We start from the raw sequence: 15,322 nt of genomic DNA, 5'->3' as shown, positions 1-15,322 counted from the left end.
GGGTACTTCAACTAGTTCCCTGTACTCCGCGGACTCCCCTACTGCTAGCAGTTTACGGAGGGTAGCAGAAATAGCCCCATACATAGCCTCAGGTACCTCCATCGTCATCGATCGGAGAATTCGAGAACTTAACAAACGATGACTGACTGCATTGAGATGGAGTTATTGGCGATATACCTACATGTATTGAACGATCTTTGTCCTTGCAGCCGGCGAGCAAACAACTCTCTCATGTAATGTGATACGCACTAGGGTTCTGTCTCTTCGATGACGGAACTTTGCACACGAGATCTACACAACGAATACAAACAACATCATGCCATGGCGGGGGTTTTGTTGATCACTGCGAGAATGAGACATACTTCCGAGTTGGCCTGGTTCTGTCATGGAAAACTTAGTTTAGTACTGGTATCGGGTGAGGAGCATGGAGTGGGACTGGAAGACAAAGATGAGAGAGAGGATGCATCATACGCGCCTACAGATTTGGCGATGGAGACAGAACAGAAAATGTTGATGATGTACGGCTGATGCGTGTCTGCATCTGCATTTGTGGCCTCCGTGGGGTGCAGTGGAGAGAGAGAGAGGCGCTGACCGAGGGATAGATCCATTCCCCCCGTCTAGACACATCCTTCCACCAGGGGCATGCAACGTTGGTGGCGGGAACCGACTCGGCGTCCCTCTTGCTTTTGCATATGGATCTGTTTGACAATGCAGATGAAACTGGAGATAGAGAGAGCGATAGTACTTCGTAGTCCGTACAGTACATGCATAAATACATGTATGCATAAGCATGCTACAAGTTGCACAGATGTGCGTACAGCTTACGAGTGCGTCCCCCATATGTCAATCCCACTGCCGCCCCCCCGGCAACGACCTCCCGCCAGGGATAGATAATGAATGGGGCGAAGGACGAACTATGAATGTATGAGTAAGTTTGGAATGTCTTCAACACGCGGGGCCCGTGTTGCCAATCATGATCTCGCTGCAGTAGTGGCTGCACAGCTTGCCGGATAGCCACCACAAGGTTGAATGAATCCCTTGCTGAATTCTGATACATCAGTTCCTGGCGGGACTCTCGCCTCGGACATCATCAATCACCACCCATTGCAGTCATCAGTGGCGAGGGAGGGTTGTCCCCCCTTCGTCCCAGCGCTCTGGTGTTTAGCGTCGCCTCAATTCCGTCCGATTGGGCAATTTGGTAACCTTCTAGACGGCTCACTCGAGTTCCCACTCTCTCTAACATGATTTGCGAATGGCTCTAAACGGCGACGCTAGGAACGATTTTCTCTTGAGCTGAGTGGAGTCTAATCTCAGCTGGTGATTCGCTCATTTGTTGTACTTGTTTTCCATATCTTTTGTGGTTTGGTGCATAAAGTCATAAACACTAGAGCGGAATAGGGCAAGACTGGCACCAAAAATCGACGCTACTTGCACTATGCACTAGTGTAAGGCTTTTTTTCTATTTTTTTTTCTTCTTTACTCTTTCCTTCTGTGTGTCCTCTTTTTTTGTCCCCAATCCACTGTTTTGGTGCCCCTCTACTGAGTACTCTCAATGTGCCGCCATTTGTGTCTTGACGTTTTCTCTTGCTCTGGCAAAAGGATTGTGCTTGTCCCTCCGGTCATAAGGCTTTCATGTCCGTCCACTTAGTCATAGGATAGAGAAGTCGATTTCGGAGCTGCGCTGGTACGTTCCATGGATACAGTTAGAGCTATGATGCATGTACCCGAACACGGTGCACTCAGTATCGAGTAGTCAACCTGTAGCAGTTGAATGATTTCCACACAACGACAGTATTAACCATCATTAGATAGGATGATTTATAAAGGGTGAGGTGAGTCGAGTCTAGCTTCGGGCACTTCCCCCAAAAATGGTCCGATAATGAGATCAAGTGCGATGATGATGTCGGTGAGGAAAGCAGACCTCGGAGGCGTGGCAAAGGAACTTTGGTGCTAGCCGAGTTGGACACTATCTATATATTAGACGTTCTATTCATTTGTATTCACGGCGTTGTTTGTTTATGGTTTCTGTTATATATACTATGTAACAATCATCAGCAGCCCATTTGTTTTTGCTTTTCGATCTCGTACAGAACAGCCCTCTCACAGCCGGCAGGATCCCTGAGAATTTAAACGTAGGAACCCGATTCGCCCTGCTGGAGTGCCTGGAGACCATCCTAGTGAAGTCCATGCCTGCAGAACCTCAGTTGATCATAGTCTCTGCAACCAATCATAGTGGGAGGGATCCATTCTGGTCGTCATAGACACATGGTGGGGCCCACCGTAGGTACTTTTTTTTTTGCCCCTTCCGCGAAAGATGGGAATTTCAGCCAGTCGGCCGCGTTTAGTTCGGGTCCTGCAGGCTTGCTTCATTATGAATCTTACGGGTTGGCGGCTTTCCGGGTTCTTGTTTCTTTTCCAGTCTAGTCGGGTCTGGTCTGGTCCGGGTCTTGGGGTCATGGTCTTGGACCTGCTGCTGGGCGCGCGCGCGCGAGACCTTTCGTTGTCCGGACACACAGACACACAGACACACACACAGCGACACACGGACTCCCTCCTTCACAGGTTGGATGCTCGTACACTATGAACAGCAAAGAAAGCGGTGTAGGATCGCTGTGACTCTAAAATAGATAGTCTGTCTCTGTTCCTGTTGAACTTTCCCCAGTGCGTCTCGAGGTGGAGGTGGGGGAATGGATGTTGTTGGCCGGGAAAAGAAGGCTGTTAAGGAGTCACTGAGAGTAAACAAAAACAATAATCTGCCCAGTACTCCGTACTGGCAGCTACAGTACATGCCTGCCTACGCTAGGATAGGAAACAATTTTCTTTCCCCAAAACACAGTCTGAGTCAAATTATTCATCATGGATGACTCTGGCGGTACTCTTTTTTGGGGAGCAGGAAGAAGAAAGTTCCTTTCCGACATTCCTTAAAACAACCAACAAACGCTCCATCATCGGGTCGGACCAATAACCGCCACCCTAAAACATCCACCCGTGCTGATTTTCAGCCGGCTCGAGAACAAGTAAAGTGCGGAAAGAAAAAAAAAAAAACTGGCACTGACAAGAGAAGAGAGATGATGGTTGTCAGTCACAACCACAACAAAGTGGGATTCCTCAGGCCCTCCTCCTACCGCCCGCCTTATTTGATTTTCTATTACTTTATTTTTTCTTCGCCATTTCTGGCTTTTACCGTTACCGTACAGTAGACTGGGCCCTTTTCTACTTCTTCCGACGGTTCGGTGGCCCCTCACTGGCCAACGAAGTTTCCGGTGATTATTCCATTCCCATTCCCTCGACTTTCCATCTTGCCTTTTCTCGGTGCCGCCATCTTCATCATACATCGGCCCTCCATCCCTCCCTCCCTCCCTCCATCCATCCATCCATCCATCCACTTCCCCTAGCCGGAAACTAACCATCTCCCACCACCACCACCACCCTTTCCCTCCCCCCCCATCCCATCCCATCCCATCTTTCTTCCTTACTATTCATCCTACCACCTATTTTCCCCTTTTTCATCATACATTCCTCTTCTATTTGTAACATCCGAATTTCGCCCCCCTCCATCTACCATTATCTACTTCTCCATTCTAACCTTGTCTTGTGTCTTGGATTTTTGTGTGTTATTAGACTCGTTCTCCTGATTCTTAGTCCCCGTGCTCTCCTGTCTTGCCTATACTGTATTGTTCCGTCGACCCGTGCTCGGATTTACTAGTATACTATCTGCGTTGCTTATCCTTCCCTTCTTCCTCTTGTATCCTATTACTTCCTCGCCTCCTCTCCCTTCAGATCCTATTATATTCCAAAAAAACATGCCTTATAATACCCGTCGCAAATCATTGTCGCTTCCCTCCTTGGGGATTCACCTTCCGAACTCGTCCCGCCGCTCTCCGTCCACTTCGAAATCGCCGCACGCGACTGACGACCAGCTGCCTCCGTCCAAGAAAGTAAAACGGTCGCACGATTCCTCGTTATCGCCGGAGCCTTCAACCACCACTACGCGCGCTGCAGACAGCAAAGACCATCCGACACCTGTCCGTTCCTCTGGTCGGCGCAGCGCCTTGGAGCACACGCCACCTCCCTCTCCCACCGACCGCACGGTCGCCCCCAAGATCGACACAGAAGGCATAAACGATGACATCGTGGTCGGCGTCATCCAACAGCTGGAGAAAACGGGAAATCGTCCTCACCTGGTCAAGGAATTGGCTGCTGTTCTCATTGCGCTGAACGAGAGCGTCGCAAAGTAAGTTCCGCAGTCATTTTACTTTATCTTGTCTTGCACTTCTGACATTATTGCGCCTCCAACAGCTCTGCCAACCCCGCTGCTCTCCTGTCGTCACGGCTAAGCGCGTATATGAAACGCCCCTGGACTGCACTGGCACCTTGTCCTGTGGCCAAGGAATTGATCCCCATCCACCCACGCAAGGTTTACTACTTTTTGACGACTTCACCCCGTCAAGCCATTCCAGAGAACTCGGACGATGTCATAATCCCTGGCGTGGAAGGAAAGGACATGACGCCTAGCGTGACGAGTATTGACCTCGATGAGGAAGACGCGTTGGCGCGGGAGCGGTCGCGCCTCAGCCCCAGTCCCGAGGTCGACCTGTCTTCCCCCGACTTCGACGAAGAAAACATTGACTTGGATGGTCGCACGGGTTCCGCCAGCACCTCCCGGTCGAGTACAGAATTTGGAGATCACCACACTCGGCTGATGCACTCGAATCGAGCTGCATCCCCTCCATTGGAGGGTGATGAGAAGGAGTTCACACAAACCGCGAGCGCTGTCCGTGAGCGGGCTTCCGAACAAAAAGAAGCACAGCAACAGCCCTCTACCACACATTTTTCTGCGCTTTCGGAAGGTCTCAACGAGTTGCACGAAGATAGTATGATTATCTGCGGCACCCCCGTGGACGACAGCCACCTTTCGTTTAATGGCGATCGCATGGCTGATGAGCCCACCCACGATTACTTTTCTCGTGGCGGTCTCTCTGAACTTTCCCCTCTCCAAGGCCACCTCCAACAGCAGGATCTCGACGAGGCGGCCGTGGCGGCTCTGTTCGGTACTTCTCCTTCCCCTTCTCTCACATCGGTGGCCTCATCCATCTCGTCTGGCACGAGTGTGGCTTCGGATGACGGACTGGATGGCGAGTCTCAGTCGGAAGCGATTGGACGTGCCCCTCAGATCAGTCTACCCGAAGACCCCACCGTTCCCTCAGTATCGACACTGAAGCGTCCTATCGACATGCTGAATAGCGAGATGCCTGATCTGGACATGAAAATGGCAGATCTGGCTGAGCACGAAGACAAGGTGTCGCTAGGAGCTCGCGCACTGTCTCGCTCAGACGGGGCGACGGTTTTCGATTCGTGGCGAGAGCTACAGAGTCCGGAAACAGTTGATGTTCATGAGCTCGATGAGATGTTCGATGATCTCTAAATTCCCGCGACAACAAGACACCAGTCAGCGGGAGTTATCCCCTCTCCACTCCATTTTCGAAATTGGCTCGCCTTGATTGGCTAGCTCTCAACAGGTTCTTCGCAACCTGTTTGCTATATCCCTGTATATCTTTTTATCTCTAATGCGTGCTCGCGGCACTTGCCTTATCTCCGTTCTCGAAACCCCCAAGGCGACAGCCGAAGCCTGCGCTCCTCCTGTATATATACTCCTACTATACCTCATTCCTCTTTCCTGTCCTCCGTCTTTTCTCTCTTTCTCACGCTCACGCTCACACCACGACTGACTTGATCCTAATGTCTGCGATTTGATCGCGAAAAATTCTGTTTGATTGTTCAGCCGGATTGATCTGAAACGCTCGCTTGGTTGGATCGATGCGGATGCGATTGTCGGCGTTCTGAGACGGCTACATTCTGGTAGACTGGAAGAACAAAAATAGGGAAAATTGGAAGCAAAAAAGAAAGAAAAGGAACGCCGGAAAACTGGGATTTATGTTGTGATGTCAGCAATCATGTATGTTTAGCGCCTGTGGCCTCTCCAAGGTTGGAATAAAAAGCTTCCAAATCTCCCCGCAAGGGACTTCTCCGATTTGACAAAAGGTTCCTCGTATCTTCGCGGATTTCAAGCCCTAAATTGATTGGAGGTTCGGAGCCAACGCCATCGTTCCGTTCAATGGTTCAAGTTGCAGGGTGACTTGCAGCAGAAGCTCGCTCTTGGTTGGTCTGGCCAATCCTCCGGTCGGGAAGTTGTTCTGCCCCGAGACCACTTGAGATATGCCGAAAGTGATCTTCCTGGTTGCTGCCTAAGTCATAAGTAGTGTAACCCCCTTGTTGACTTGTGAATCAACCATTTTCTGTGTCGTATTATCTAAGCCGTATTCCATGAACTATTCCGAAGAACTCAGTGTAAGACTGGTGCACTCGTGGAAAAGTGAAGAAAGTCAGGAACGCTTGAACCAGAACAAGGAGGAAAGAAAAGATCATGACTTCATGGCGGGGCGATTGCGATCGAGTCTTGAGCTTGGACCAAGTCGAGGTACTAAACCTACCTAGAGTATGAGTACTAGTGACTGTAACCGCCCGCCCGCCTGTCATGCAGCCTGCATTGTTGCCAGGAAAGTGCCCACATCCACTGCATTCATTCCTCCTCCTCCTCCTCCTCCTTCTTCAGTACCTTACGGAGTAGTCCCCTTTCTCGTCTCTTCCACAGATCATCACCGCCTGTGTTCTTTTCCTCTCTTTCATTCCTCCCGTTCCCCCTTCTTCGCTCTCTTACCACTTTTGCCACTTCTGGTTCTGACCCTACTGCTAAAGCGCTGCAGCTGGCTGTGGCTGCAGACCTTCGCGCTCCTAATCGCTTCATCTCATCTCTGGAACCTTTCGCCGGGCGGCCATCATGTTCCTGCTTAGTCGTGCATGCTCTAGGCTCGAAAAAATCTGACATAGTTTGCAATCTTCGAAACGTCAACCACCCACCCGATCGATACCTCCAAAACCAGCGAAAGCAAGTGACCATCGTTGAAGCGAACCCCCCGCCGTCCGCCGTCCGTTGCCCCTCATTAGTCTGATCAGACAACACCATGGAAGCACAATCTAATCTACCGGACGGGGATGAAAGCCATTCGCAAGGTGGAATGCCTCTTCGTTTCCATCCGGAAGAGCCGTCAGTTTCCTCGTCCAACGCACCAGCACTGACTAGTACACCGTCATCACAACATCCACCGCGGCCGACCCTCCCCACTAATAGCGGAGGTACTGACTCCGATAAAAAACCACTACTTCCCACCACCAACGCCAGCAAAAAGGTTGCCATCCCGCGACAGCGCTCCGGGGCCGCCCCACGCTATGCTCGTCGTGTACCTTTGGCCTGCGAATCTTGTCGGCATCGCAAAACCAAGTGTAGTGGGGATACGCCAGTGTGTAGGCAGTGTAAGGAGCTGCGGGTTAGCTGCCGATACCCGATCTCCTGGCGCGAACGGACCAAGACGTTTGTCGATCCTATCGCACGCTTTCCTTGCGCTGGTCATTGACTCAAAAGTATTTAGGCAATTGAATAAGCTTTCTACCAAGACCTCCGATTATGAAAACCTCCTGCGGGACCTAAGTACCGTGGTGGACGGTCGCGCTGCCGAGCGAATAAAACTTGTTTTAGAGAAGGTGAGTATTAACCCCATAACCCATTGTATTCTGACCTTCTTCATATCCCCTGGAAAAGTCTGCGATAATGGGTTAACCCTGATCAGCATTCAGGTAGTGAAAGCACCGCGACGTCCACCGAAGCACAGTCGAGTTCCGTAACGCCGCAGGACGAATATGCAGACGATGACGTATCTTCAAATTCATCAATCGGATCGCTGGATGCAATAGATCGTGTCGAGGAGGATGTGAACCGAACCCCGAGTTCCCGAGCCACAGGCTATATGGGCAAGAACTCGGAGGTCATCTGGATGCAGCGAGTGCGCAAGGAGGCCGAACAACGTTCACGCAGATTGCCAGGCTTCTACGACGCGGACCGAGATAGCGATTTCGCGATTCATTCGGTCAATTACCACCTGGACGACATGGACATTTCTGTTCCTGGGCCCGTGCATGTGTATTGGATGCCGCCTCGGAAAGTGGCCGATCAGCTTTTTCAGGATTACCTGGAGACCGTGCACCCATTCTTTCCAATTGTCAACCGCACCCTCTTTTCCGCACAATACAAAACCTTCTTCGATAGCGCCGCTCGGCCCGGAGACAAGTGGCTAGCCATCCTAAATATGATTTTCGCCATCTCCGCCAAGCATGCCCACCTGACGCAGGCGCCCTGGCGCGGAGATGACAATGATCATCTGGTCTATCTCACTCGAGCCCGGATTCTTAGCATGAACGGAGACGTGCTATTCAGCCATCCTGATCTTCAGCAGGTTCAGGTGGAAGGTTTAATCGCATATTATTTACTCTCTACGGACCAAATAAACAGGTGAGGCAGTTATAGTACACATCCTCATGTACGTTGTCCCATCTAACACCTATACCAACCAGGGCGTGGAGAATTGCAGCTCTGGCTGTACGGTCTGCTATTACATTAGGACTCAACATGAAGAACACCAGCGAAAACACGGCTAAAATCTCTAAAGAAGCACGCTACCGGGTCTGGTGGTGTTTGTATACATTTGAGCACATGTTGGGTATCATGACAGGACGGGCTTCGTGCGTCACCGATGGCATCTGCACGACACCATTGCCACTTCCTTTCGAGGAGGAACAGCTCTCGGAGCCGGCTGCGACAAGGCTCCTTAACAACCTAGATATTCGTCAAGACTACATCGAATCCGCCCTTGCTTCTTCATCCGTTCGCCTGATGCCATCTAATCCCCGCGGGGGCAGAGAAGCTGAAGCGTCAGATCAATCGCGCGATACCTCGTGGCTGCGAAATCTGCCCCCGAGCAGCGCCCTGGGCTTTCTCTATTATGTCGACCTCGCGGTCATTGCACAGGAAATTGTCAATCGGGTATATTCACTCGATTGTATTTCCATCCCATGGAGTCATATTGAGAACCGGATTGGTGAACTTCGGTCTCGGATTGACCTTTGGCACCAAAATCTCCATGAAGCGTACAATTTCTCTCGACCTGAGGACCAGAGCACGGATGTAATCCGTGTCAAGCTATTCCTTGCTTTCCACTACTATAGCGCGCGAATTACTCTGGGACGGCCATGCCTCTGCCGTCGCGACGCAAGGCAAACGGCTGCTAGCAAAAAGCCAACCTTCAGCCACGAGATGGCGGTTGTAACCTTGGATTCTTCTCGACGTATGCTCGACTTGATGCCGGATGTGCCAGACGCAGCCCGTCTTTACCAGGTATGCCCCTGGTGGTGTATTCTGCACTACTTGATGCAAGCGACCTCGGTCCTACTGTTGGAGTTGTCCTTTGGTTGTATTCACAAGCCAGAGGATGAGATGAACTTTTTGGAATCTACAAAGAAGGCTATCCGTTGGCTCTTTGCGATGGCACAGAATAGCTTGGCATCTCGAAGAGCGTGGGAATTGTGTTTTGGTAGTCTCCGGCAGATCGCCTATGGGATGGACTACGATATCAGCGATATGCCCGTCTTTGGATACGACCCTCGGCCACATGACGTGACCCAACCTGGCCAACACCAAGCCGGACAGACTGATAACTCAGGTCCCGTTTTTTACACATCTGCTGACATGAATCAATCTTTTGTTGCGTCGCAAGTGTCCAATTTGCACCATGATTCTGGATTGTCACTTACCATGAACCCTCAGGATCCACAGCAGCAGCAGCAATACCAACACCATCAACAACAGCACTCGGGCATGCAAATGAGTTTCATGCCTTCCGACCCCAGTCCCGGTGGCGATGCATATTTTCCGTATGATCCAATCAGCGGCGAATTCATTCGCTCTTTCTTCCCATCCTCCGGGGATGAGGATCAACCATGGGGGTGATAAGTACAATTCGACTTGCTGTCTTCTTGGAAAGTCGGCCTGACAGTACTATTTTTCCACTCCCAGGATCCAATTCTTATTGCCACGCTGCACCACGATCTCGCACAATCTGGTTGGCCTTAACTGAAATTTCTCTCTGAATATTGTTTACCATGGCCTCGAAGCTTTGAAGATCCATTACAGCATTTCCGAGTTCGTGCGCGAGCTTGATTCTCTTCTTCGCAATATTATCCCATGTATACTGAGCGTTGAATTCGCTCAAACATCTGTCTCTGTTTCGTTTGTTTTCTGCTTACGTCTTCATCGCAACCATTTTCCAACTGCTTCTTCTTTGTATCTGGTTTTCTATGCGAACAACATCTGGGCTTTGTGTACGGCGGTAAATTTGCTACGTGGAGTATTAGGCAGGAGGGACGGGAAATGAAGTCTGGTCTGAGCGGCGAGGCCTGAAATTACTGGCGCTGGTGGAAATTTGTCATGAATCTTACGGATGGATGAATTAATGAATATAGGGTGGGATGGTTGGTGTATATTGGTTTTTTGGGGGGGGGGGGTTGATAACACCCTCCTCCTTTGTGATACAGATCTCGTTACCGAGATCAGGAATACCATTTTCGAGTTTTCTCTACCCCTCTTATTTCGATAATTCTATTTCTATGTAATGGTGGGTTCGGTGGTGATATTCAATACATAGTGGAGAGAGGAGAGGGCTGAAGTAGCAGTTAGTATAATAGTGTTTAAGAACGGCCAACCAGTTATCGTTGGCAAGGTCAACAGTCCCCTCTCTCCTAGCCTCTCTTCAACAAAACTATCAATCTTACAGTACGGACTGATTATACATACTGAGTTTCTTTTGACGGAGACAGAACTACTTATACCACTACTTAAATCTTGACATAAACAGTGTGCGTGTAGCTGTGATCACCAGAGGTTATTATAGATACTGACAGGAAGATTGACGATACGTCCCGCACGTCCATTAAGGGTTGTAGGCAGTTAGTTGTATATAGCTTGATCCTAAGCTGTTGCTGACCGGCCCGAGACTAGTTTTCGGCTAGATACGGATATTCGCAACGAGTTTGTGGCCGGGTTGGACTAGGTGGTACAATAACCAGGTGGGTAACCAGGTTGTAAACGGTTCAGACACCCTTTCCCCTACTGCGGATGCGTGTATCTCGGTACAGTATACTAGTACTTGAGCACCTTGAATGCAATGCTGGCGAGATTGGTTCTTTCCTTTGGAGATGGACAATAGGGCCGGACAGGACAGGACAGGACAATGTGAAATGGGGGACCAATTGAGGCTACTCTGATAGATATTAGAGCATGGGAAAAGCAAATCAATATACAGAGTGGTATGTATATAGATCTAAGATTAAGGGAAAAAGGGGGTCCTGGAAACTGTACAGGTCGGACTATACACATCAACTCTATAATACACATAACACATTGAGTCGGACTCCGGGAACATGAAACCGGGGTTCTTTGACCCTTACCCCCTATACACACACAAAGGGAGCAGGGAGAGGAGATAAAACCAGCTCGAGACAAAATAAAGAACCGTAGAATCCGGAGAAGATCAATTTACAAACTTCTTCCGGATCGGATACGACCTGCGGACCATCGACTCCGGCCCGACCAGGATGGTTTTGTCCGGAAGGGTGCGCACGGAGAGCTCGACCGCCGCCTCCGTGTCGCCCCAATAATCCCGCCGCTGCAGGGTCAGATACCCGCCGGTTTCGCGGTTAACCTCCTTATAGTTGAGGCCGAAGCGGAAGTACCGCTTGATGCAAAAGTTCAGAACGGGCCAGACCGGGTTGTCCCGGCTCAGCAGCTTCTGGGGGCCCTCCCGGGGAGCTTCAATGAGGTCGGCGAGGACCCGCGCTTTCATCGGTTCGGATTCTTCTTCTGGTTCTTCTTCTAACTCGAACTCTGACTCGGGCTCTGACTCGGGCTCTGGCTGTAGTGTTGTTGACCTTGGCTCTAAGTCCGGCGGCTGCGTTGTTGGCTGATCTTGATCGCGATGAAGAGGATCCAGGGCGTCATCGACAGACCGGTCCGTTGCCGCCGCTCTAGCCTTAATTCTTTTCTCCAAGTAATTACCCTCGAAGTAGTCCTTTATTTGTGAATCCTCATCAAAGAACGATTCAGCGGTGCCGTGGTCGTCGTTGTGACTTTTGTCTTCTTGCACCCTGTTCTTGGCGTTGTATTCTTTCATCGCCGCCCGTAGGATGACCCGAATGGTATTCAGGTTCGGGATCACACACTTTTCCTGCTTGCCCCAGAAGTATACTGGGTCGAAGTGGGGGTCGGCTCGCTCGAGGATGCGTTCGGAGTGTAGGTACATGCGCGGGATGCCGCCCTCACGCGTCCTGACCGTTTCCGGTGAGGGAATGTCCAAGCAGGTCTTGAAGTAAAGGTTCATGCCCGCGGCGCTGCCTTGCGTATCAACGACGGCTTCGAGGATCTGGTGGAACGCAGTCGAGGGAATGTAGGGGATCAGGGTACGCGAAGCGACCTTGAATTTTAGGTGATGTGTGCTGGAGGCGGCGATATCACGAAGGGCAGGGGAGTCTACGAAATTGAGGAAGACGCGGTGAAAACTCGCGAGCACACGTGGTTGGAAGTCCCGGCTCTGGACGGGGACAGCGCTGTTCGATAGGACCGAGCTCTGGCGTTCGCTGAACTCTCCAGCAAATAAGCGGCCGAGGATTGCCTTCGCCGTGCCCAGAGAACTGACGAGGCTGGCGTGCCTCCGTTCATAGTCTGTACCGAGGCGTTCCGAATCTTCTCCTAACTCTTGGAGCGCGTGTTCCAGACGGATGATCTCTGCTGCTAGGGTGGCAACGTTGCTGTGGCCCCAGGACTTAAGGCGGTGGTCGCGAAGGTACTCGAGCAACATTACCACTGAATCCCAGTGGCCTTGCACGATGCGGTAATTGAGAAGGGCACGCAAGGTGTTAGTTGAAAGAGGCTGCTGAAGAGATCCGATAACGGATTCAGCAAGGACTTCATTCTTTGTGGCGGCGGCAAAGCGAAGGATCGATGGCGCTATGTTCTGGTCACCGTACACGTCCTTTGAGATGGCAGGCCTTTCGACGTCTGTAGCAGAAAATAGCCATTCAGCCGACCCATAAGCCCGTGATGCGGTGAGCAAGTCGAGCAGTTCGGCCAGCGTCACACTCGACAGATGCGGCATGGGTGATAAAGAAGAATCGAGCGAGTCCCCAGCGCCTACAGCTTCCGAGTCAAAGGATTTGCCTGTCCGCTGCTGTCTGCTTTCGTCTTCTATTTCCTGCAGCCAGGCAAATGTCCTCAAGGCCTCCCCGGACCGTCGCAAGGACGAAGAATACCTAAGGGTATATTCGAGCAGGCCAACTGGCGCCAGAGTTTGATTGTAAGAATCCCACTGCCGATAGCGCCTGAGTTGCTTTTTATCCGTGTCTTGCATATAGGGCGGAACCCAAGGCGGCACTACAGTCGATGCGGCCTTGAGGAGGTCAATAACACAAAGAGGGTCCTTTTGGGCGTTGATCCCTCCAGCTGATAGCACCCGCATGAGGAAAGTATTGAAAGTCCTGGTTGTCGCAAGCAAACGTGTCATCCTCTGTGAAGCGAAAATGAACTTTAATGTGAAAACACAAGACACCATGCGGCTGGGTGACATGCCTCGGAAACCGGTCCCTAAATATGCCAGGTTTGGGAGACTGTGGAACAATGCACAAACAACTTCCTCGCTAATCGTTCGCTCACCCATTCCGACAAAGGGAGTCAGGTCAACCCTGTTCTTGGTGTAATTTTCCATAATTCGCCTGTCGAGCACTCCAGGGTCCTGTGGCCGACGCCATGTGCCTTCCATCTCGATATTAGTCTTCCAGACTCGTGCGGACTTGTCGAGCATGTGTATCTTGTTCCAGTTCTTGGCCGTCCAGCGGTTGTCGCTCGACTGTCTCTTCATTCGCTCTACTAGCCACACCCCCTCTTCGGTAAAGCCTTGCTCGACACAGCACCAGAGAATCAACTCCATCCAAATTGATGGTCCTAGTTCACGGATGACCGGGCTGACCGAAACGAAGGGTGATTCTTGGCCTGCTGCAGCAGCCTTGTCAGCCATGTCTGCCTCGTACTCCATCCACGCAGCATCAGTCAGAGCTTGCATAATCGAGGACTTGAGCAAGGACATCCCTGGAGGCCGAAATGAACTCTGGAATCGCAGGGGTGGAGTCCAATCGTAAACCCGGTCGGATATAGCGCCAGAAGTATGCAGACGGGCAAGAGTGCAAAGAACAACCGACATAGCCAACTTGGCCTCATTGGGGGATGCATCCGCGGCGTCTAGTACAAGGGCACCAAGCGATTGCCATATCTGCGCCAGAAAGCGCTCATTCAATTCGGCAGCAAAGGGCCTGGCGGTACTGTGCCTCAGCGGAATCAATTTTGGGTCATTTGACGCGCCGCGGTTTGTGGCCGGCGCAGCAGGAGGCGCAGAATCCACAGCTCGACTAGAAAGCTCATCAAGCGTTGAGTTCGGATCCAGCGCCCAATGCACACCGGTTGGTGGCCGTGAGCGCCGCGAGAAGTCACTGGCGGCTTCGGAGGCGTCAAGAAGACGACCTAAAATGAAATCCACAGCAGCCCAATTGTTCAACCGAAAGCCAAGATAAGTCAGCAGGTCCAAATGTCGATGCTTTCGGGCTCGATATAGCGTGTTGGTCATGTCGACAGCTTCTGCGAAGGATTCCTGGGCCATAGACGACGAATTGGCGGAGGAATGCTCCGGACTCTCCTCCGTCTCCTCCCCATTGTAGTCTCTGCGCAACGGCGGTGGCAAATGCTCTTCCAGCAGTGCGAGCCAGCGTTCATTGGGGTCGTGTGCCTTTTCACTTATCCTAGGCTGCCTCATCTTCCTCATCCCCTGGGCACTGATAAACTCATAAGTGAAGGCTGTGCTGTCTGTCGCGAAGCGTTGGTAGATCCCACGTCGCCGCGACGCGGAGGAAGCCCAGCGCGAGCTGGGAGGGCGAGAGCCATGGGTTCCGCAGAAATGACCGATCGAAGGAGGAGAGGAAATTCGAGAAGGCCCATGATGCGGGCGCAGCGGACGAGCTGAGGACAAGCACCTTTTCATGACACGATAGTGGTACTAGCGGAGGTGGCTTACGGGCGGAGAAAGTCCAAAACTCGAAGTGACCGTTGAACGAGTGTTTCTGTGACGCATGTCTAGTCACAGGGACCAGGTCAAATGTAAACCATGAAACCAGAGCAGACTGTAGTATGTAAGAAGTTGTTCTTGGGAAGACAATAAAGAGACGGACCCGACGACGAGGAGAAAAGATTCTTTGAAAGCTGTCGGCTCTGGGGAAAAGTTCCTGGCGGGAGGAACTTTTTACAGATGGAAGGCAAAGCAGCAACTGATAGCTAGAT

At 51.3% G+C, this 15,322-nt stretch overlaps 3 protein-coding genes across 3 annotated transcripts; 2 read left to right on the top strand and 1 right to left on the bottom strand.

Moving 5' to 3' along the window:
- Window positions 1-3,803: 3,803 nt before the first annotated feature.
- Window positions 3,804-5,425, top strand: ASPACDRAFT_38843 (uncharacterized protein; the record flags this gene model as incomplete). Its single annotated transcript, XM_020200518.1, has 2 exons — window positions 3,804-4,234; window positions 4,300-5,425. The coding sequence occupies 2 exons, from the start codon at window positions 3,804-3,806 to the stop codon at window positions 5,423-5,425; spliced, it is 1,557 nt and encodes a 518-aa protein (XP_020061611.1).
- Window positions 5,426-7,022: 1,597 nt separating this feature from the next.
- Window positions 7,023-9,898, top strand: ASPACDRAFT_38842 (Zn(II)2Cys6 transcription factor; the record flags this gene model as incomplete). The annotated part of the gene is made up of 4 exons (XM_020200517.1): window positions 7,023-7,429; window positions 7,488-7,599; window positions 7,686-8,404; window positions 8,467-9,898. 4 exons carry the CDS (start codon window positions 7,023-7,025, stop codon window positions 9,896-9,898), a joined length of 2,670 nt encoding a protein of 889 aa, XP_020061610.1.
- Window positions 9,899-11,239: 1,341 nt separating this feature from the next.
- On the bottom strand, window positions 11,240-15,159 carry ASPACDRAFT_74785 (uncharacterized protein). Its single transcript, XM_020204299.1, has one exon. It carries the CDS (start codon window positions 15,024-15,026, stop codon window positions 11,478-11,480), a length of 3,549 nt encoding a protein of 1,182 aa, XP_020061609.1. The 5' UTR covers window positions 15,027-15,159; the 3' UTR covers window positions 11,240-11,477.
- Window positions 15,160-15,322: the final 163 nt, after the last annotated feature.

The sequence above is a fragment of the Aspergillus aculeatus genome (assembly GCF_001890905.1).
Source record: "Aspergillus aculeatus ATCC 16872 unplaced genomic scaffold ASPACscaffold_1, whole genome shotgun sequence".
In the NCBI taxonomy this organism is placed as follows: domain Eukaryota; kingdom Fungi; phylum Ascomycota; class Eurotiomycetes; order Eurotiales; family Aspergillaceae; genus Aspergillus; species Aspergillus aculeatus.
Note: the sequence above shows the minus strand (reverse complement) of the source record. Positions and strands in the feature narration are given on the sequence as shown.